Here is a 22079-nt window from a genome sequence, read left to right as displayed (position 1 = left end):
CCACCCACCTGGGAGGACCTCCTGTGCCCCTTTGTTCTTCCACCTATGGTTCCTCTTAGGCCTACTGAGAAAATACAATCTGTGCTTTCCCCAAGTTAGAACTTCCTTTTGCCCAAGAGGGAAAATGCAGACAATGATCTGAGGTGTGGGGTTTAAAAAACTGACCACTACAAAGACCAGTGCTCAAACTGTTTCCTCCTATAGAATGACCTTCTTGGTTTAGCTCCCACCAGCTCTATAAGTATAAATGACTTAGACATTTATGATAAATTTCAAATGTAAAGAAATCCTTTTCTGTGGATGATTAGACAGTGTTCCTCAGTTATTCCGACGTGCACAAGGGTTGAGAACCGGGGGAATGTAACAGACGGGACTGGCATCTGGCAGCTCAGGGGGCTGCTCCTCCTCCCCAGCAGAACAGCTGGACCCTCCACACCAGGCATTGAGTAGGGAGGGTTCAGCAAGGCCCGGAGGGGTCCTCCAGCTCAGAGTGGTCAAACCATCCAGTCACCACAGCTACCTTCCCAGGATAGGCATATTCTGCATACTCTAGAATAATCTCTCCCTTCAATCTACCAGCAGCCCAGTGAAGTAAATTCAGGCATGATCACCATCTTACCAGAACAGAGAGGTTAAGACAGCCAATCATGGCAGACTTTGGGTAAACAGAGGCATCTCACTCCAGCAGCCATGCACAGTTGTTGCCAAGATCTTGGTCTTCCAAAGGCACTGTGAGAGGCAGAAAGTGTGGCACTGTCCCCACTCTCCATTTTGCATGGCCATAGTCCAAGGCGAATTTACTGGATGCTGGTGTCCTGGAATGAGCTGGAAGGGATTGACTCTGTCGTTTCATTGAGGAGAAACAAACCCAGAGAGGGAAGACACTTTCTCAAGATCACTCAGCCAGTCAGTGTCAAAGCTGAGACCGGAGTCCTGGACTCCTAGGCAAAGCGGTTTGATTCATGGAAATGCATTTGGGTGTTAGAGGCAATGAAAGACCGCCCCCTGGAGGAAGGGCTGGAAAACTGCAGGCATCCCTGCCCAGAGTCCCTGGGCATCTTCACTCTGCATGATGGTGGATTTCATGACTCTATATATATTCCTCCCTGGAGGTGTCTCCTTTCCTACTAGTTCCTGTGGAACCCCTAAGACCCTATTGATGAAGTCATATCAGGGGCCCAATACACACAAAGCAGTTTTTCTTCTCACGGAGTCCCTGAAGTCATTGACTCAAGAAACACCTAGAGAGAGATGGCTTTTCATGTAAGAGGCACTGGAATGGGTGCAGTGGGAACAGAAGTCTGAGAAGATGACCCTGTCTGTCCGCATAAAGTTGATGACTTGTTGGGTGTCTCAGACACAATCTGTGGTGAGCAGAGGGCTGGAGAGCGGGAACAAGGGGGAGGACGGAACGCCAACTAAAGAATGGAGGGAGTCATTAGTGGTGGACATGTCCTCTGAGCTCAATGTGAGGAGGGAAAGATTTCTGTAATGACGAAGATGGTAACAAACTCCGGGGGAAAGAGAGAAAGCAGGGCCAGCGCCTCCCTTCACATCGCCTGGTGCCTGCTCTTCCCGTCAGCACCATGCTCTCTGCCTATCCAAGTCCTAGGGGGTCTCCAACGTCCGACTCTTTACAATGCCCCCCTCCCCAACTGCAGCTGCCTCTTTCTCAGGTCCTCCCTCTCTGGCCTTGGCCACATCTCCTGCAGCTCTCATCACTCATCCAGCTTCACACACCCAACCCCAGCGTTGGACCCCCAGATATCCAAGTCTTATATAGGCCTGTCTACAGCCTGCACGTGTCAGAAATCAATAAGCTAAAACTAGTTCTTGTGTACCTGCTGTAGAGGGTCCAGAAAATTCCAAACCAACCTCTGCCCGAGGAAAGAGAAATCATCTCAGAAGAAGAGTAAACATGCAAGGAAGTGATAGAGAAAGAAACCTTCTCTGCTAGTTCTGGGCCGTGTGCAAGAGAAGCCCAGGAAGGAGGGACTTTGCGCACGACTGACATCAGCTTAGGGTGAGTGGGCAGATGAGAGGAAGGCAGGAGCAAAGGCTGGGAAGCCAGAAGGCTCTGGATGGGTCTGCAGGACAGGGCAGGACCAGTCTCATCCAGCCAAGGGAGCCAAATGGGCTCCCATTCAAGGCTGGGAGGCTAAGGGTCAGCCCTATCATCGCAGGGCCCGGAGGAATATTGCCCCAAAGGCAATGAGGAGCCACTCAAGCCTGGATGCAGTCAATGGAGGAGACGGCACTGACATGCAGGGAAAAATTAAGACAACCAGAACCAGAGGATGCACTACAGTCACTAAATGCCCCCAGAAAGTCGGAGAAGAAAGAGGGAATCAGTGTAAACAGCTGTACAAGAGTTGACTTGAAACTTGTTTCCAATTGAGCACCACAACGCTGAAAGGAGCAAGTGGCGTGAGGGACTCATCTGACCAGATATGAAAATACAGTGTTACCCTGGCGAAAACAAGAATTCCACAGGGGCAGAGAGAATGAATAAACTGGCAAATCCAAGGCAGTCATCCTATTCCATAGTAAACGTTGGGTAAATGGGATGGGATACTGATTCCTTGGTGGCCATCCCTTCGGGGCAGCAGAAATTTCCCTGAAGGGGTAGGGAAGGAAGGCCGTCTTAGACACGGTTATGTTCTGCCCATCCATCCATCCATGCAGCCTGCCCTCTTGCACCAATAAGATTTGAAACCCTCCTGAGAGGGAATGCTGCTCTTCTGCGCTGCAAGATGAGATGCCCCTCTATAATGAAGAAGCAAAATTATTTGAAAGAGAAAACAAAAATGCAGAGTTTAATGAACGAATAAGCTGGAAAGTCCAAGGTAACTATAGTTTCTTGCTTCCCTCTTCCTACTGAATTCACATCCAAGAGTCTTCTGGAATCTTCTCTCCCTTCTCCTACCTCACCCCCACCCCCAACCAGGAGACTTCACGTCCTAAACTCCTCGCAGCCCCTCTCTCCTCTTTATCTCGCCCCCTCCCCGGCCCCTGCGCCCCAGGGCCCTCCCCACCCTCGCTCAGGGGCGCCCCCGGACGCCCAGCGCAGCCGATGTCGCCCCCTGCAGCCTCCGTCCACCCCGACACGCGCCGTTTGTCAGCAACGGAGCCTGAGCTCATCGCCCGCGCGCTCAAGCGACGGTCGCCGTCAGGACGGGCGCCCTCCACCCGGACGGCCACTAGCCGCAGCCTCCGAGCGCCCCCGTCCTCGCCGCAGCCGGGCTCGCCGGCGGGCACCCCGCGGGGCCGTCCCCTCCGGGCCCTCGCGCGGTCGGCGCCGCCTCCTGCAGCCCACCCTGCAGCCCACCCTGCAGCAGCGCGCGGCCGCACCACCCCTGCCCCCGCGGCCCCTCCTCTCCGGACCCACCGCGTTGGATCCGGGTCCGCACGGGCTGCGTTCCGGAAAGCCGGAGCACGTCCCTCCGCCGAGACCGCTCCTCTCCCGGAAGAGCAACCCTCCTTCCCTACGTGTCCCCAAATGTCCCCACGTGTCCGCACGGGTCTGCGAGATGCTGGGGACCCGCTGGATCTGTACCCGGAAAAACCGACGCTCCGGAGATGGCTCGGCCAACGGAAGGGGCTGCAGGCATATTTCCTTTAGTGATAACAAGGGTGGTGTTTCCAGCGGCCCTCTTAGCGCAGTGGGCAGCGCGTCAGTCTCATAATCTGAAGGTCCTGAGTTCGAGCCTCAGAGAGGGCACGGGTGTTTTGCTGTGCTCCGCTGTGTATCAAAGCAGAAGGCTCAACGATGATGCCTAGGGGCTGGGTGGGCGGGGCAGGTAGAGAGATGCCCCCCACAGCGGGACGGAGGTTGCTGCTGGAGGATCTGGAAGTAAATGCTTAGGTCCGCACCCGGAACGTTCGACCTCCCTCGTAATAAAAGAAACTCAAGCCGCATCCCCGAGGAATGACCATTGTCCCCTCTCCCAAGAATGAAAGCCCGCAAGTGAGAAAACGTGCGGTGGCTGCGCGACTGCGGGGAAATGGCCCCAGCGTTGCCGTGCGGTTCAGTTCCTTTTGCAACATCCGTGAAAATCTGTCTCCCAGCCACCTCCGATCCTCCTCACCCAGCTTCCTCTACTCGGAGCAAGGCTGTGTCTCCACGGTCTTTTTCCGCTGTCTGCGAGGACCCTGTCCTCGCTCCATTCCAGACCCGGCTTTCAAGAGCCAGGAAGATCTGGGCAGTCAGTGCTGGTCCCCACGTGGCCCGGGAGAGCAAGGTGGGGCGTGGCACTGATGACCTAGGGATGGCCAAGCTCTAACCATGGCTTTGACTGAATCCTTCCATTTTTTTTTCCTTTGCTGAGAGAGAGTCCCCTGTGCCAGTCTTCCTCTACTTTGTGTGTGGGTTGGGGCCACAGCATGGCCGTGGCGTGGTGTAGGTCCGCCCCTGGGAACCCAACTCCGGCCGCCGAAGCAGAGCGCACCGGTAGGCCCCGTGGGCGGCCCCTGAATCCTTCAACTTAATAGCTTCCAATTACTTGGTGATTTAGTCTCTATTAGTTATTTAGAAGTATATTTCTTAATTTCCGAAATAGGGAAATTTCTAGTTTTCTTTGAGTTATTCATTTGTATTTTAATTGCATTGTGGTCATAGAATATACTGTCAGAATTAAATCCTCTGAAATGTATAGCTCAGTATATGGTCAAGTTTTGTAAATACTTTACGTGGAAAAAAGTATGTATTCTATAGGGGTTGTATGCATTGCACTAAGTTTTGTAATCATGTTATTCAAATCTATATTATTTAATCGTCTATAGTCTTATTTTTTGTCTAAACTATTAGTTACTGAGAAAGAGAGATTTGTCTATTCTGTCAATTTTTCTTTATATATTTTGAGGCTACAGTAATAAATGCATAAGAGAATTCTATCTTCCTGGAGAACTGAACTTGAACACTTATGAAGCGTTCGCTTTATCACAAATACTGCCGTTTGTCTTAGGGTATAGGAGCTTCAATAACACAATATCATCAGCTTGCTTTGATTTAGTTTGTACGTGAAGCATCTTTTTCTGTTCTGTATTTTCATACTTTCTGTATCCTTCTGTTTTAATATCTCTTTGAAACAGATCCACTTGAGATTTCTTTAATCCAGTCAGATAATCTCTACAGATTAATAGGAATATTTAATATAATTACTGATTTAATATACTTTTAATTTAATATATCTTAATTATATTTAATATAATTACATTTAATTTTATTTACATTTAATATAATTACTGATTTACATTTAGTATATTTACATTTAATAGTTTTTACCTTTAATATAATTTAAATGTAATTTAATTTTAATTTACATTTAATTTTTAATTTAACATAATTTTAAATTTAATTTCTTCTATTTAACTTTTCCTTTTAATGTAATACAAATTTAAAATGTAAGAATTTAATTTTTTTACAGAATATGCGTTGCATGTAACAATTAAATTTATATTTAATACAGTTACTGACATATTTGGATCTGCGTCTCCCATTCTAACAGGTTGTTCCTTTTGTTCTGCCTGTTGTTGTGTTTCTTCTCTTCTTTTGGGTGGCTTTATTATTGTTATTAGCATATAATTTTATTTATATTAATAATAGATTAATATCAAATTAAACAATGTAATTGTTTAATTAAGAGTTAATAAAATTATATTAATCATAAATATAAATTAAAAAATTAATTAATATTATTATACCTTCTTATACTCTGTTATTCCAGTATTTTCCCTCTGTTAGTTTGGAAGCTGTACCCTGGTTTAATATTCTTTTAGTAATTAACCTAGAAATTACAACACTACAACTACTTGACTTATCAAGACTACTATTACTTTTACCTTCTTTCCAGAAAATATTTTAGAATTCTTTTACATTACCACTGCCAATTATTACCCTCTCAACTCATCTCCTTTGCTTTCAGTTCTCTTGGACACATACATCTGAGGAGAATTGCTGGGTCATGTGATAACTGTATGTTTAGAGTTTTGAAGAGCCACCAAGCTGTTTTTCAAAGTAGCTGCACCATCTACAATCCCACCAGCAAAGCATAGGGGTTCCAATTTCGCCACATCCTCATCAACACTTGTTATTGTCTGTCTTTTTCAGTCTGGCTGTCCTAGCAGCTGTGCAGTGTTACTGCCCTGTGAGGATGTGCGTGTCCCTAATGGCCTTAAGCATCTTTTCTTGTACTCGTTGGCCATTTGTATACCTTCTTTGGAGAAATGTCTATTTGAATCCTTTGCCCTTTTAAGAACTGTTTACTTGTCTTTTTATTGTTGAGTTGTAAGAATTCTTTATATACTTTGGATATAAGTCCCTTACCAGATAGATGATTTGCAAATGTTTTCTCCCATTCTGTGGGTTGTCTGTTCACTTTCTTGATGGTCTCCTTTGAAGCACTCATTTTTAATTTGATGAACTTTATTTTTGAAGAAATAAACATTGCAGATAGAGTTCACATTCCCTTTTTATCCCTTTTTGATCCAGTTTCTCTACCTTCCCCCCACAGAGATCACCACTATTCTGAATTTGATCTTTATAATCCCCTAGCTTTCTTTTTGCAATTGGGTAAAATACACATAATATAAAATTTACCATCTTAACCATTTTGAAGTGTACAGGTCAGTGGCATTAAGTCCATCCACATTCTTGTGCAACCATCACCACCATCCATCTCCAGAACTTTTTTCATCTTGCAAAACGGAAACTCTGTACCCACTAAACAGTAACCTACCATTTCTATCTCATGGCCCCTCGTAACCACCATTCTACTGTCTGACTCTATGAATGACCTAAGTACTTCGTGTGAGTGGAATCATACAGTATTTGCCCTTTTGTGATTGGCTTATTTCACTTAGCATAATGTCTTCAAGATTCATCCATGTTGTAGCATGTGTCCAAATTTCCTTCCTTTTAATGGCTGAATAATATCCCATTATAAATATAAAATCACATTTTGTCTATGCATTCATCCATCAATGGACACTTGTTATAACTTTTGGAGTCTGTTTGTTACTAACCCAGTAGGCTAGATCTACTGTTGGCCTCCACCCCCTGTATCATGTTTAAGTGGATGCTAATTACTTATATTCTTTAGAGGCAGCCTGGCTACAGCAGGGGTCAGCAGACTGCAGCAGCAGACCAAATCTGGCCCACTGTGCCTTTAGAAATAGAATTTTATTGGAACACAGTCACACACATTCGTTTATGTATTGTCTATGGCTGCTTTCATGCTACAGCAGCAGAGCTGAGTAATTGGGACAAAGACCATATGGCAAAGCCTGAAATGTTTCCTATCTGGCTCTTTAAGTTTGCTGTTTCCAGGGCTGTAGTGACAAATAGACTCCAAAATGTCTAACAGCTCAAAGACAAGTTTATTCCTCTTTCACACAATAGACCGAAGCGGGCACCTTTTCTCCACGTTTGATTCTCGGACACAGGATGCTTCCACTTGGTGGTTCTGCAACCCCCTAGGGCATCCACACCATTTGCCTTGAGCTGGTAGAAGGGGACAGAGAACCTGGAGGGGACACGCCTACTCCTTTAGCCTTGGCCCAGAAACGAGACACATTCTTGACCTGTGACCCTTCGGCAAGAACTATGTTCCCAACAATATCTCCATGCAAAGGATGGGACTCTGGGTCCCTGGCCTTGCGGTCTCCTTCTGGTGACAACTCTAAGCTACAAATGGTAGTGGACAGCTAGCTGTCTCAGCCATGCAAAGAGGAGGCAGGACGGAAGAGGACTAGAGAGCAAGCCTATATGGCTTGATTTCGGGAGCTGGGGCTTGTTCAGCCTGGAGAAGACCAGACAAAATATTACATCATCACATCCTCAAGTATGAGGAAGCTGCCCTGAAGCAGAGAGAACAGCTTTTGACTGGTACCAAATGCCAGAATTAGGACCAGGGCTTTGAAAGACAGATAAAGCGAAGTATCGTGGAGTAGGAAGCTAAAAGGAGGAGAGACTCTTTCCTCAGGATACGGTTAGACCAACTCATGCAGTCTTAACCCGGGCCAAGAGTTGAGTGTTGTTGGTCTGCCGATTCCCTGATACGATCTGAAAGTTTTTACACGTACATGCATTTCTTCGTGAGCTTTCTTAAGATTCCACGAATTCTCTGACCCCAAAAAAAGTTACAAACAAAACTAAGTCTGGTCTGAAATTCCTTCCCTGCCCTGCAACTTGCTGAACGGGGGCAGCCACAATCCATCACAATGAGTTTATTTGAAGGAACTGGTCGCATATGTAGGCTATTTTGGTTTCCGTTTTTCTATTTTATTAATATAAAGGCTAGTTTCCCCACCCAAACCCAGAAATCAGTGGAGAAAAATAACAAAGGAAAAATCCCTAAGCCATATAATAAAAACCTGGGAGGGCAGGCTGGGTGTGTGTGTTGGGGGGCGGAACCGACAGATGACCAGCCATCGAGGATAAGGTGGACATGTGGGAGGTGTTGGAACTGTCCAGCACCCCATGGGCATCCTCTCACCATGCTGGCCTTCTTTGGGTCTTCACCAGCAGGACCATGGCACGCAGCCTTCAATACAAGAGCTTGTAAACTGTGGCACTGTTCTTGGAGCCCGTGACCAGATACTGGTTGTCAGAGGACACATCGCAACACAGGATTTCTGTAGACTCCTCTACCTAGAGAGAAAGAGGGGCCAAAAGAGAGACAAATACAGGGGCCAGGCTTGGGCCAGAGTGTGAAGGCTTCATTTAAGGCTGTTTCAAGCTCAGCGTAGACCTGAGGCTCGGTCTGGAGACAGGGAGGGTCTTAGGGGGCTCAAGGTAGAGACCACGAGTTCATAAGACCTTGGGTCATCATTCCCCCTGAACTATTAAATGGGCCTGGATGCCACCTCAGAGGTATTTTCCTGCACTATCTCCGGGACCTGAGAACTGAGATCTGGGGCCATAAGCTGCAAGTGCCTAGGTTTATGCATCCCGCCTTCCAGTACCTGAAACAACCTTTGCAGAGAAGGTGCGGCCAAGCAGTGGATCGACTCGTCCAGAGTGCTCACAAAATAGCTCCCTGGCGAAGGAAAGACAGATGGAAAAGGCCAGAGACCGGGCCTGCGCTCCAGTCCCAGCTCTGTTCCAGACTCCACTGGGGAAAGGGCAACTCTCTGCCTCAGTTTCCCATCTGTAAAAATCAGAGGCATGACCCAAACCATTCCCTCGTGCACCCCCACCCTCCTGCCACAAACAGGATCCTGGTAAGTATCCGTGAACACTAGTACAACCAGGTGGGGCTCCATGCCTCCTCCACCTGCCACGTCTTCAGGCTGCCGTTCTGTGTGGGAAGCTACCATCACAGCCAGAGCCAGAAAAGGAGAGGGAGTGATTGGGGAAAGGAGATCGGAAAGGTGGCCAGGCTCCAAGAGGGAGAAACACTGTGGGGGGAAGGAAGCAGACACAGAGGTGAGAACAGCAGGAAAGTGGATGCCTGGGTCTCCTAGTGTTGGGGCTGGAGAGGGAGGAATTAAGAGTCTGAAATCTGGCTGGGCCAAGACTCTACAGGTGAGTGGACACCCTGTAGCGTGACGGGACACCCCCAGGTGTCACCTGGCTCCTCACTCACCACAGGAGGCGAACTTGAGGTTGTGGTGGTGGATGTATTTATGTATGACAGCCTTAAACTTCTCCTTCCGGTGCGAGTGTAGGATTATGATGTCACTGGTTCTCAAGCCCACTAATATCCATTCCTCACTGGGGTCGTGAGTGATGCTGAGGATCTGTGTGGAAGGAGGTTTGGAGTCAGCGCTCCAGGCTGCCAGTGCCATCATTCATGCCCACCTCTTCAAACTCAGACCCTGCTCCTGCGGGCACCCACAACTCCCAGTCCTTGGGGACTGCACTCAGTCCAGTGGTGGCTGACCAGGCACCTCATGCTGTAAATCGTGTTGCTGCAGCTTCTGGTAGCTCCTCAGGTCCCAGGAGTACAGGTTGGTGTCTTCACCTCCTGTCCAGAACTTATTGCCGACGATGTCCACACATCGGGACCCATATTCAGGGACTTCGTGCTTCCTGGTGGGAAAACAACTCAAAAGGTCAGGCACTGGTGGGACCCCTGGAAGTTTCAGGCCCAGGATGCCCCCAGGAGGACCCCAGATATATTCTCCACACTGACTCACCTAGTCCCACTGCACAGAGGGGAAAGCGGGGTCCAGAAGGGGACACATGCTTTGCCAAAGGCCTCACCATGAAGCCCTCCCCCAGGTCTTACCTGATCAAGATTTGGTTCTGCAAATCCCAGATCTCAACAAATCCTTTGAAACAAGCCAAGCAGATCTGGGCATTGGAGGAGATGGCCAGGGAATAGCACACGGGGCCTGTGGAGGCCAGCTGTGCCCGGATGCGGGGTGTGGGTGCCAGATCCCAAAGAGTCAGGGTCCGGGACAGACCCCCGGTGATCAGGCTCTGCTCATCGGGGAACAGCTTGCAAGTGAGGACACAGTTCTGATGGTCCTGTAGGAAAGGTTTACATTCTTGTGTCACCTCCTCAAAGCACGGGCTCCGAGTCTCATGACAGATGTCATGTCTGGGTCCCCAAGCCCTTCTGGAACACCCCTCACCTGAAAGTTCAGCTGGGCCTGAGGAGCCTTGTCCCACGCATGCAGAGCACTCGCATCCCACACCTTGATGTAGCCCTGGCCACACGTGTACACGTGGTGAGTTGAGCCGCCGATGGCAATGGCATAGACTTTCTTTCCGTGGCGGAGTCTGCCAACCTTCCAGGATTCACGTGGGGTCCTCTGCCTGACCACCACTTCATCTGGAATGGGAGGCTGGGGAGAGGAGAAGGTGGGTGGCCCTGAAACGGTCGTAGCCCTGGCCTATCATCATTCACAGGGGACAGCCTGCCCCGTCCTCTGACTAAATTCCTAACCATTCATCGAACAGCTCTTGACTCCTAGGCAGAACAGTGCTCATTTGGGGTCCCCAGACCACTGACATCCTTCTGCACTAGCCCAGATGTGCCCACGTTTCCCTCCTTGACAAACAGGGCCACGGTTTGAGACAATTCTGAGCACCAGCCAGCAATGGGAACAGAGGCTGGTTCAGAGTCCCCTAGGACACAGCTCTAGGAGAAGTGACACTGTGAGCTGAAGACCCTACAGATTGGTGGTGGGAGAAGGATGGATGGCAGCCTCGTTCAAAAGAAGCTGGGAGCCACAGGACACCCACCACTTAGAAGAGAAAGAATGAGAGTGTGGACACAACACACGCCCTCTCCTTCTTCCCACTAGCTTCTTGTTTGGGGGGTAAAGGGGAAGGGAAAGATTCTAAGTTAAAAAAAAAAAAATAAGACCCTTACAATTGCTCTGAGGAATGATAAGACTTCTTCACTGGGAGGCGGCGAAGAGCAAGGCTGGCCTGCAGGGAAACATCAACACCCAGCGCTCACAGAGACGGCCTCTGGCAGCAAGAGACCCAGCATTCGGGGAGAAGGCTGTGCTCCAGACACCAAGGCCTCGTTCCTGGTCCCCCATCTCAGGCCCAGCTTTGGGCTACCACCCTCCCTGCCACACCATCCCAGCTGGGACTTACCAAACTCGGATCCTGGTAGGACGCTATGAAAAATGGAGAGGGGAGAGGAAGGAGACAGCGTGAATGGAGCTCCGTGCCAGAATCCCCTCTCCCCAGGACGGTGCGCCGCCCTCCACCAGTCTGGTTCAAGTGAGACCCACCTGGGGCTGAACTCGGCTTCTTCCCCTGGCTCCGCCTCAGAGAGCCAACCGGCCTGGAGCTCAGACCTGTCCAGGGTCTGGAGGGCCCACTGCTGCGGAGTCATGGAGCTCATCTCCTGATACACCGGGCTGTGCTGCATCGGGGGGCCCAGGGATGGCGGGGGCGTACCATACACCCCATACAGCTGGGACTGTGCTGGATGCTCATGCAGAGAGGCAATTCCAGAGCTTTCTGGCACATTCCTCCTCTCCTCTGGTTCATCATAAATTCTGAGTATACCGAAGGAGTCCTCTTCCTTCTCTCCACTCATGTTCAGAGATCGAGGATATGCCTGAGCCACCCGGTTCTAGGGTTTGAGATAGAAGCCCGTCAAACGGATCCTGGGGTCCCAATTTGTCCTGATCCCCTGTAGCAAAAAAGAGAAAGGATGCAGATATGCAGATGCACTGTGGGGTCTATCCAGAAGGGTCTGAGAGCACCTCTCTTGGTGAGAGGGTTCAAAAGATTGGTTGCCGACTAACTTTTTATACTAAACGTTGGCAGCGATAGTGTTAAGGGCGGAAGTCTCACACAGACACTTTGAGATGTTAGTACCAGGCGTTATATTTTTCCTTCTAGACACACAGACTGTATTTCCGGTCCTACAAAATCAAACCCACCCTTCCATCTGGCTGTGTACTTTTCAAATGAGAGCTCATCCCGTGTGTCAATGAAACAGGAAGACAGCAGGAAACTCCACACACATCACGGGGTCTCCTGCCCCCTTGAGGGGACAGCGAGGAAGAACTCGAAGAGGTCATGTGAAGGTGAGGTTCCATGAGGATGGGGTGAGGTTGCACAATGATGAAGAGGTTGGCCGGTGGTGATATTAATCTTTCCTACCCTGTGGGATAATTCTGAGAACCAAATGGAACCACCATGTCGAGGACTCAGAACTATATAAAGCTAGCGGCCAACACTCAATAAATGGCAGAGAGTGTGTTTATTTGTGGGACTGTGCCAGGGACCAGAGCTTTGAGGATTTAAGGCAGACCACGTGCCTTCCTTCAGGAAACCCAAGAGCGAGCCCTAGAAAGGCCCTGGGGGGACCAGCGTTCCATTACAGAGCACATCAGAAGCCTTGGGGACAAAGTGGTGGGTGGGGCTAGAGAGGGGATCTTCCAATTGCAACCAATGCCTTGAGGACCAGGCTCAATCCTCAATTCCCAGACACCCCGTCTCCCCGAATGCTCCAGCAGATAGCCCGGGAACCCAGACTGCTGCCCTTGGGAAGACACAGGGGGCAGCTGCATCACCAGACTCCACTCCTCTCCAATTTTCTGAGCTCTTGCTGTGTGTGCGGCCCTGAACCAAACACTTGACACAGCTGATCCTATTTCATCCTCACAACTGTGTGGGCCACATGCTACAGATTTTTTAAAGCTGAAGTTCAGAACGGTTAAGCAAATAGCTAGAAGGCACAGAGAAGAGGTTCAAATCCTGCCCTGTCTAGCTCTAAGCAGCCTCCTTTCCCACCTCCCCATCGTAGGAAGGAAGGCCATAGTCACCATAATTACAAATGCAGCTACCTTCTGACCTAGCACTTCCACCTTTAGGAATTCATCTTAAAGGTGCCCTTGAATATGTGCAAAATAATACATGCATAAGCTGAAGTATTACAGCATTGTTGTGATAGCCGATGACCGCACGAAACCCAATGGCCATAGGAGGGGACTGGTGACATCAGTTACAGTGGATGCATCAAGTGGAATACTACACGACTGTTAAAAATAACAGGACACTTATGCATGGATATGGAAAATTCCAAAGTGTGTTAATGGGGGGAGGCGAGGATTCAAGGTTCAGAAAACTATGCATAATATGCAGCTTTTGTGTAAAAGGATGGAAATCAGAACCCATCTTTGCATATGTTTATATGCACATAAGAAATTAGGAATGGAAATTGGCAAACAGGAAGGAAGAAGGAAAGGGAGATTTGTCACTGCAGAACTTGGGATAGTTTTTGCATATTTGTGGCTATTTGAACCTAAATTAAAAGTTGTTGGACCTTGAGGCTTTTTCTCAGCCAAGTCCTTTCTTTCTCATCTTCTCATCCCACTTACCATTTTGGGTCCTCGTGATTCTTAGTTACTTGTTTAAATAATTTAACAAATTCGTCCTGACCCGCATCGGGCTCCTTTAACCGGGACCCCAGGGCTGGCTGGGCCCTGGTGACGGTGAAGGCCCAGGGCAAACACATTCCCAGCCCAGTATGAAGGGGACTGGCAAGCCGCCCCGGCTCCCGCTGGGGGTTGGGTAAAGTATAAAGTGAGGCCATTTAACCGGGATTTTACCCTAATAATAAGGCAACGCTTCCCAGAAAGAACAGAAGGAAGGGTTAATATCACCGACTGCCCCTCAGGTCTATCCCTAGAGCTGGGAACACAGAGACCCCTCCCCTCAGAAGGCAGCTCTTTCCTGACCTTCAACACAAAGTGCTGGTACTGGGGGTTCACCCTGCCGGCTAGATAAGCACTCACCAATCCCCCCTGGCATGAAACTCACCTCTGAAGGCAGAAGGAGAAGGGAAGTCAGCAGAGCTGAGCCCCAGCTGGTGCTGGGAACCCCGCTCCCCCAGCCCCGGACCCTCCCTTCCACACCAGGCACTGCCCCCTGCCCGGAAGTGCTGCTATTTTTAAACTTGAGCCTAACTGATAATCAAGGCCTGGGTCGGAACCTGTGTCAGGTGTTCAAGGCCTGAATGGCCCATCAACTACCGGGCGTGGCCACAACCACAACCTACCGCAGAGCCACTGCTGGGCTGCCGTTTCCGATTCTCCCTTGCGTCCTTGAATGAAGGGTGAGACAGACGGGGATCTCCCAAGTAAATTCATGGCAGGAGGCAAGACGGAGTGAGAAATTTTTAGGGGGATAAGTCTTTGGATTGGGTTCCCGCCGCCCCACAAGAGCCAGTGTTTGCACAAAGATGGAGAGTTGGGTTGAGCTGCACCCAGAGCCGTTTCAGATTCTCATCTCTGGGTGAATTCTCTTTGCTCCTGAAGCCTGGCTTTGGGCTGACACCAATATGGGTGATTATGGCAGGGAGGAGGGGTCTCTTTGCCTTTTCTTCCCGCTGTTCTGGCTTGAACAAGCCCAGCTCTGTGATCTTTCATCTTTAGCCAGTGTCTCTGAAAGTGAAGACCAGGGAAGCCTGGCTTTCCTGCGGCTCTCATCCAGTGGTTCTCAAACTTGCGCACTGGTCAGAATCCCCTGGAGGGCTTATGAAAACAGAGTGCTGGGCCCACCCCCAGAGGTTCTGATTCTGTGGGTCTGGGGTGGAGCCCGAGACCTTGTATCATCCTAACAAGTTCCAGAGTGATGGAGATGCTGCTGCTACTGGTCTGGGGTCCCCGTCTGAGAAGCACTGCCTGCCCTCTCTGTCTGATGGCCCCTTTCTGGCAGGAGGGGAGAGGTGGTAAAGATGGACCAGCTCCCTCTCTGCTCCACCCATTCACCTCCTGCCCCTGGCCCACCCCTCCCATTGAATGCACTCTCTCTTCGTCTCTGGTTTCTTTCTCATTCATTGGCCAACTTATTTTGAAGTGAAAGTCCTGAAATGACTGCCCGCTTAGAGAGAAATCTTTTACCACCCTGATCTCCAATCTCTAAAGTTCTTTGTCTCTCTATCACTCTTCCCCCTCATTTATACACCTCTCTCCTCCAAATGTTTATGGCTGCCTATGGCCTTCTAGATAATTGTACCTGATTGTACCCTAACCCGACTCCCAATGTAGCGGACTGTACATTTCCACCCTCATGCTTCACTCATGCTGTCCCCCCATCCAGGAATGCTCTTCCCTGCCCATTCATGTATCAAATATATGCTCCCATGTACTCTGAACATGGTTTCAGGGACCAGAGATCAGGCTGAGGCCTGGCCCAAGTCCTTGGGGAGTTCCAGTTTGAGAGGGGGGAGGAGGTGATGATATACACACAACTCCCTATCTGCAACACGATCCAGTTTTGGTAAATTGTCTCTTTTTTGATTCTCACAGGAAACATAACAGTGAAGCATACAGGCATGGATTTTATCCCCAGTTTGGAAATATGTGAATTAATTCAGGGGGTCAGAACCTTGCAGAGACTTGTCCAAGATCTCACTAAACAGGCGGAAGAACTAGGATCCAACTCCAGGCCTATATGATTTTTAAAAATACGTTTGTGAGGGCCATACTGAATCAGAGGAGTTCTTTCCAGATTCTAGATAGGAATCCTTTGTCACACATGTGTATTGCATATGTCTTCTACCGATCTGTGGCTTGCCTTTTAACTCTCTAAATGGTGTCTTCAGATGAATAGAAGTTCTTAATTTTAACTCAATCCAGTTTATCTTTTCTTTTAAGGTTAATTCTTTTTGAGTCTTATTTAGGAAATGTTTGTTACCCCCAACATCATGAAGATGTGCTCCTTTGTTTTCTTCTAGAAGCTTCACTGTTTTACCTTTCCTATCTAAGTCTATGAAATTTCGGAGCTTGGCAACACCCAGAAAGGGTTTCAGGGAACGCAGAGGGTCCAGGACAGAGCCTGGGCCTCTCTCGGCACGAGGCAGTGTGCACAGTGGGGAGGAGCCCAGCCCTGTCAAACTGCCCTGATTTGAAACCCAGGCCTGCTACTTCCAAGCAGTATGAGCTTTCACAGGATGCCAGCCTGTCCCCAGTTTTCTCATCTGTTAAATGGAGACAACAAGATTACATCCTGCCTAAAGCTGTGGTCAGACCTGGAGGTTAATAGGGCTCTGAGGATACCAGGTTTCAAGCAAGTGCTCATTAAGGGTTAGCAATTCTTAGGGGCCTGAGGAAGAGGAAAGAAAAAGGGAGGTGAGAGGCCAGTGGGAGGACCCCTGTGGTCAGTGAGGCAGCCCATGGAGAGGGTTTCCAGAAGGGACATGGGGTCTGGATCATAATACGGTGCATTGTTGGACACTAGACATGCATTTGCTGCATTATCACAGCCTATTCTCATAATTGCCCCAGGAGGGAAGTTTACAATTAAGGAAACTGAGGCTCAGAGAGTTTAAGTAACTTGCTTAAAGTAACACAGCAAGGAAGTGCTGGAGTTAGGGTTTGAGGCCAGGTCTGTACAGCCCGACATGGCCCTCCACCAGGCTGCAGGGAGATGGGAGTGGGAGGACAGGAACAGGGCCATTTGGCTTCAGCAGCCTAGAGCGGGTGGTTTCTGTGCACTCTTGGACTAGCCATTAGATTGCCAAGAAGTGAACTGTCAGACGCTGAGAAGAACGGAAGTGGGGGTGTAGAGTACTCAACTGAGACATTTGAGTCAAAGAAAATATAGGGGTGCAGAGCCAAGCAGAGCAGTGGTTCTCAAACTCAGAGGCAACTTAGAGTAACCTGAGCGCTCTAGAAGTACTGATGCTCAGGTACCTGTCTCACCAGCCCTGAGATTCCTATGTAATTAGCAGGATGCCACCTGGGCATCAGGACTTTTTTAGAGCTCCCGCTGTGATTCCAACTGAGCTAAGGTTGGAAACCACTGGAGTAGAGGGTTTTGTAGAGAAGGGACACAGGGCCACTGTTATCAGCAGAGGGTAGAGGGAAGCAGGTGGGAGAGATATTAAAGAGACTGGGGAGAAAGAAACAAGAGTGACAGAGGAAGACCCCTGTGGTCCTGGGAATGGCTGAGGTCAAGGGCACAGAAGAAGGAGTTTCATTTAAGATGGAAAGGAGAAACGACCACAGCGTAGAAAGGAATTTATAACCTAGATGGGAAGAGACAATATGGCCTTACTGTCCCTTGGCCATGTCTGTGGTTGGAGGCACCCAGCTTGAACCCAGGTGACGCCATGGTTGAGATTCAGGTGCATGTGGCCAAGTGGTGGGACCAACGATGTTTGAACCAGAGTGGAGGAGCTTCTGGGCAAGAGAGGCAAACGGGTCTTGGGACAGCAATGAAACACATTTGTGCATCCACCTACTCACCCATCACCTTTCCCTCCAAGTGGCCAGTCAGCACAGTTTCATCAAGCCACCCCTGTGCTGGGCTCTGAGGATACAAGGCTGAACCTACAGACCTGGCCCTGACCCTTGTGGGTTTCAATCTTAAGGGTGAAACCACAGTTGAACTGGCAATTACAAATCAGAGTGGAAAGCGACATGATGGGGGAGGGGAGGTGTGACAGGGGAGCACAGAGAAGGGGCACACAATGCAGAAGTGAAAGGTCGTGGGGGGCAAATGAGGTCTGAGACAAGAAGGATGGGAGGCGTTAGTGGGGGAAGTGGGGTGGAGAACATAGGAGAATGCTCTAGGCAGAGAGAACAGTGGGTGCAAAGGTTTGGAGAAGTATATTTCAGTAACTGGGAGAATTTTCCAGAGCTGGAGCAGAGGGGGGGTGTGTGTGGTGGGGACGGAGGGTGGGGGCAGGGATGTGTGTCTATTCCAGGGAGAGTGGTGGGGAACACTGAGGGGTTCTGACCTGGGGGAGACGTGATCAGACTTGTGTTTTGATAGGACTCAGTCTGCTCTTCAGTGGATGGACTGGGGGAGGGGCAAGGACCGGCGTCTAGGAGACCAGTTAAAAGAAAAGATGCTCCACGTCAGTAGTCATTAGGGACGTATAAACCAAAACCACAACGATATACCGATTCTTACCCACCAGGATGGATACAACACCAACAAGAAAAACTACAGAAAGTAATAAATGTTGGTGACGATGTGGAGAAGTTGGGATGCTCATACATCGCTGATAAGAATGTAAAATGGCGCAGCCACTGTGGAAAATGGTTAGGCAGTTCCTCAAAAAGTTAAACACAGAATGACCATACGACCCAGCAATTCCACTCATAGGTATATACCCAAAAGAATCGAAAACAAGGGCTCAAACAGATATTTGTACACCAATGTTCATAGCAGTGGTCACAACAGCCAAAAGGTGAGAACAACCCAAGTGTCCATCAATGGATGGATAAACAAAATGTGGTATATCCATAAAATGGAATATTAGTCACCAATAAAGAGGAATGAAGTATTGACACGTGCCATAATGTGGATGAACCTTGAAAACATTACACTAAGTGACAGAAGCCAGACACAAAGGCCACATTCTGTATATGATTCCATTTACATGAAATATCCAGAATAGGCAAATCCATAGAGACAGAAAGCAGACTAATGGTTTCCAGGGGCTGGGGCTGCGGGTGGGTCATGGGAAGTGACTGCATAATGGGTATGGGTTCCTTCTGCGATGATGAAAAAGTTCTGAAACTAGATAGTGGTGATGGGTGCACAACATTGTGAAGGTACCTAATGCCACTGAATTATACACTTTAAAATAGTTAAAATGGTAAATTTTATGGTACGTGTATTTTACTATAATAAAAAAATTAAAAGACTGTGTCGTGAGCTAGAGGCCTTGCAAGTCCCAATAGCATTTCTCCTTCTTCCTCTTCATACAGCAAACCCCAGGCAGTGTAGCTGGTGGTTTCCTTACCTTGTTCCCCTCGGGGAAGAGCCAGCCAGCTGCAGATGCCCCTGCCCGGAGACCCTAGCCAGCTACAGTCAACTGAGGGGAGAGAGAAACCCAGCACCTGGCGGGTGAACACTGAGGCCAGAGTTTCCATGATCAGAGCCGGACCTCAAACATGAGGCTCCAGATCTTTATTTGGGGGCTGGAGCGCCCTCTGGTGGGCAATTGGAGAGCAACCCAATTCTAACTTCCCCTGTAAGACATTTGAGCCCACAGCCCAACGCACTTGATGGTTCTGCCCATTGTACTGCTCCCCCACCCCGGGAACTTCTCTTTCTCAACCTGAGCGCCCAGGGAACCCACCTGGACGCCCGTTGTTGATGAAAATATATAAACCATACAAACACAAAACACTTCTTCCCTTACTGATTGACTGACATCGTCCGTGGAAGTAATTCATGAGCAAGGTCCTGCCTGGCCCAACCAGCTGACCCCCAATGAGCTTGCGGTCCACAGGGCAAGCCGGTAAACCAGCAGCTCCAAGTAGAGGGGGCAGAGAGTGGTAAAGAATAGATGGAGGTGAGAGCAGAGAGCTGGTGGAGGACACAGAGCAGGGGCCCCAGTGCTGAACAAGGAGACGAGGGAAGCCAGCGAGAGGGAGGTGGCGTTTGTGTGAAGGGGGAGGGGGCCCCTCTGCGTAGAAGGGACACCGCATGGCATGGCCAGGGCCCTCCTCCCTGTTCACCTGGTCCCTGCGCTTCCTCTCTCTTCCTCCCGCCCAGTCATGGGGAGCCCCCACCTCACCATTCCTTACCACACACCCTGCCCAGGAGAGCACGGTGGCGGGTCCATGTCCCCCATCTTGTTTTGTTCTTCCTACCCACCTCACTCCCGCGGGCCTGCGAGGGAACGCTTCGATTCTGAATCCTGCATGCCGATTTCTGTCCTGGGTCCACTTCTTACCTCCCAAGGGACCTTTAAGCAGAGCCCCCTGCCCTTCACTTTCAGGGGCCCGCTGGCAACTGCCCCCTCTTCGCCGTCCTCCACAGCAGCTCTGCCTAGGTGAGTTTACAACATGGGTCTCTGACAGATTTCATTAGGGAAAGAAAAAAGCTTACGCTTCTTTTAGGAAATGTTTGCAATGCGCTGGACTGACCTCCAGCTGAGGGAGCATGAGCGTCTCTCCGACTCTGGCCTGCAGGGCGCGGTGTTCGGCCCCAGCCCAGCTCTGGCGGGCAGGGGTCCCTGCAGGCCCCCCTCTAAGATCACGTCCACCCCGGCGGAGCCACGGGAGATTTTCCCACCAAGAGCTCAGACCCGACTGCCCCAGGGCGCTGCTCAAGGGACACTCGTCAGGAGCAGAGCAGAGGAGCCCTCCCGCGGCCGAGGGGACCCCAGCAGGCTCCCTGCAGTGGTGCTTTCCTTCCCGCCCTGCGGGAGAGCGGGCCGGGCGTCCCCTGCCCTGCAATGAGCGAACTGGCCACCAGGGGCAGCAGGAGGCCGAGGCTGGCGGCCAGTGACTCCTAATGGCTTCTCCCCGCCCAAGTTGCAGGTCTCAGGGCCCTGGACGCGCAGGCCCGACGTCCCTGCCCCTCGTCACACAGAGGCCAAAAGGGAGTCCCAGCGCGCGAGCGCGCGCCCCAGGCCGCCCGGGGAGGGAGGCGGCCACAGAAGGCCGCCACGGGGTCCCCACGGCGCGCGGGGGGGATCCAGAGCCTCGGGGCCCCACCCTGGGAGCACGTGGGCTCTGGGCTCCCAGGCCAAAGACGAGTGGCAGACACGCGGCCGCGGCGGCAGAACTACTCCTTACCCTTACCGTACAGTGGCGCGTTGGAGGAGGCCAGCCGAGAAAGGCGCCGCGCAGCCGGGGAGGGCTTCCTGGAGGCCGGGCTTGGGCTGAGCGTGGGTGGGATTTCAGTGGCTGGGGGAGGGGGGGGCACACTTCAGGATCACTGGAGCCACCGGGGCGGGGGGCCAGCCTGCTGGGGCCCGGGCTGGGGAGCAGTGGGAGGGAGAGCTGGAGCAGGGGCAGGCTGGGCCTGGCAGCCAGCCAGCAGGCGGAGGACCCAGGGCCGCCAGAGCGGGCTGAGACCTGGGGCTGGAGCCCTGGGAGGTGCTGGATTTGCTGAGAACCACGTGGTCTGCGGTGCTATGGGGCCTGTGAGCTGGGGGAAGGGGAGCAGGAGCTCCCGGAGGGGCAGGCCGAGGTTGCTCATCTCCGGTTCCCCAGCGCTTGGCGAAGCCTGGCCCGTGGAAGGGAGCGGCAGACGTTCGGCTGAAATGAGTGGACTGTGTAAGGGGATGAGCGTCCTCAGTTCCTGTCAGCAGAGAGGGCAGACAGAGTGGGATTGTGGTCTGAGGAAGAGTGGGGACTTCAGAGGCAGAGAGGACAGAGGGGAGTCCACAAGCCTCTTCTCAGAACCCCCAGCCCACGGCAAGCAGGAGAGGGCCACCAGCCCAGGGGGAGCTGGACTGAGCCTCTTGCCACCTCCACCAGCCCATGGGCCCTCCCAGCCCTGTCCTGCTTGGGCCTCTCTCACCAGGCTCTCCCCTGACCTGCTGGGTGCCCCGCAGCAGTCATGTTTTCCTCTGAGCCTCGATTTCTCCCCCTGACCTGGACAGGGCAGGACCAGATGTTCTCTGAGGGCCCTTCCGGTATGACAGGCCAGGATGGGAGACCACCCTGCACTGCAGGGACACGACATGCTGACCCGGACTGAGGGAGAGACTTCATTTAATCCTGCCCCTCCCAGGCTTAAGGTTGCAGTTCATAAAAGAAGTGCTGTTGTGAGCAGACAGGGGTCACCAGTGCTGTGGCTCCTCTCTGTCCTCATGAGGCCTCCGGTGGACCCAGACAGCTCTGGGCTGGAGTAGTGAACACCAGGGCTACAGGCTATCAGGACTCCTGGGCAACGGGCCATG

At 50.8% G+C, this 22079-nt stretch overlaps 1 protein-coding gene and 1 non-coding gene across 2 annotated transcripts; one reads left to right on the top strand and one right to left on the bottom strand.

The window, feature by feature from the left end:
- The first annotated feature begins 3648 nt into the window (after window positions 1-3648).
- Window positions 3649-3721, top strand: TRNAM-CAU (transfer RNA methionine (anticodon CAU)). Its single transcript has one exon. It is a non-coding gene; the product is annotated as a tRNA-Met (tRNA).
- Window positions 3722-8259: 4538 nt separating this feature from the next.
- On the bottom strand, window positions 8260-20682 carry TLE7 (TLE family member 7). The gene is made up of 10 exons (XM_008521356.2): window positions 20314-20682; window positions 11698-12104; window positions 11558-11580; window positions 11325-11383; window positions 10582-10794; window positions 10233-10474; window positions 9892-10033; window positions 9588-9741; window positions 8965-9038; window positions 8260-8650 (listed from the first exon to the last, which is right to left on the bottom strand). Exons 2-10 carry the CDS (start codon window positions 12006-12008, stop codon window positions 8546-8548), a joined length of 1323 nt encoding a protein of 440 aa, XP_008519578.1. The 5' UTR covers window positions 12009-12104; window positions 20314-20682; the 3' UTR covers window positions 8260-8545.
- Between the last annotated feature and the right edge of the window lie 1397 nt (window positions 20683-22079).

This window comes from Equus przewalskii, chromosome 3 (genome assembly GCF_037783145.1).
Source record: "Equus przewalskii isolate Varuska chromosome 3, EquPr2, whole genome shotgun sequence".
Classification (NCBI taxonomy): domain Eukaryota; kingdom Metazoa; phylum Chordata; class Mammalia; order Perissodactyla; family Equidae; genus Equus; species Equus przewalskii.
This window is presented reverse-complemented; position numbering and strand designations above follow the sequence as displayed.

What these genes read in the sequence shown, in the direction of transcription:
- TLE7 (XM_008521356.2), bottom strand. Translation starts at nt 12,008, where the DNA reads ATGAGTGGAGAGAAGGAAGAGGACTCCTTCGGTATACTCAGAATTTAT. An exon ending in TATCATTCCTCAGAGCAATT is followed by an intron (nt 10,795 to 11,324) that starts GTAAGGGTCTTA and finishes TCCTCTCCCCAG; the next exon opens with CCTCCCATTCCAGATGAAGT. An exon ending in AACACGATTTACAGCATGAG is followed by an intron (nt 9,742 to 9,891) that starts GTGCCTGGTCAG and finishes CCTTCCACACAG; the next exon opens with ATCCTCAGCATCACTCACGA.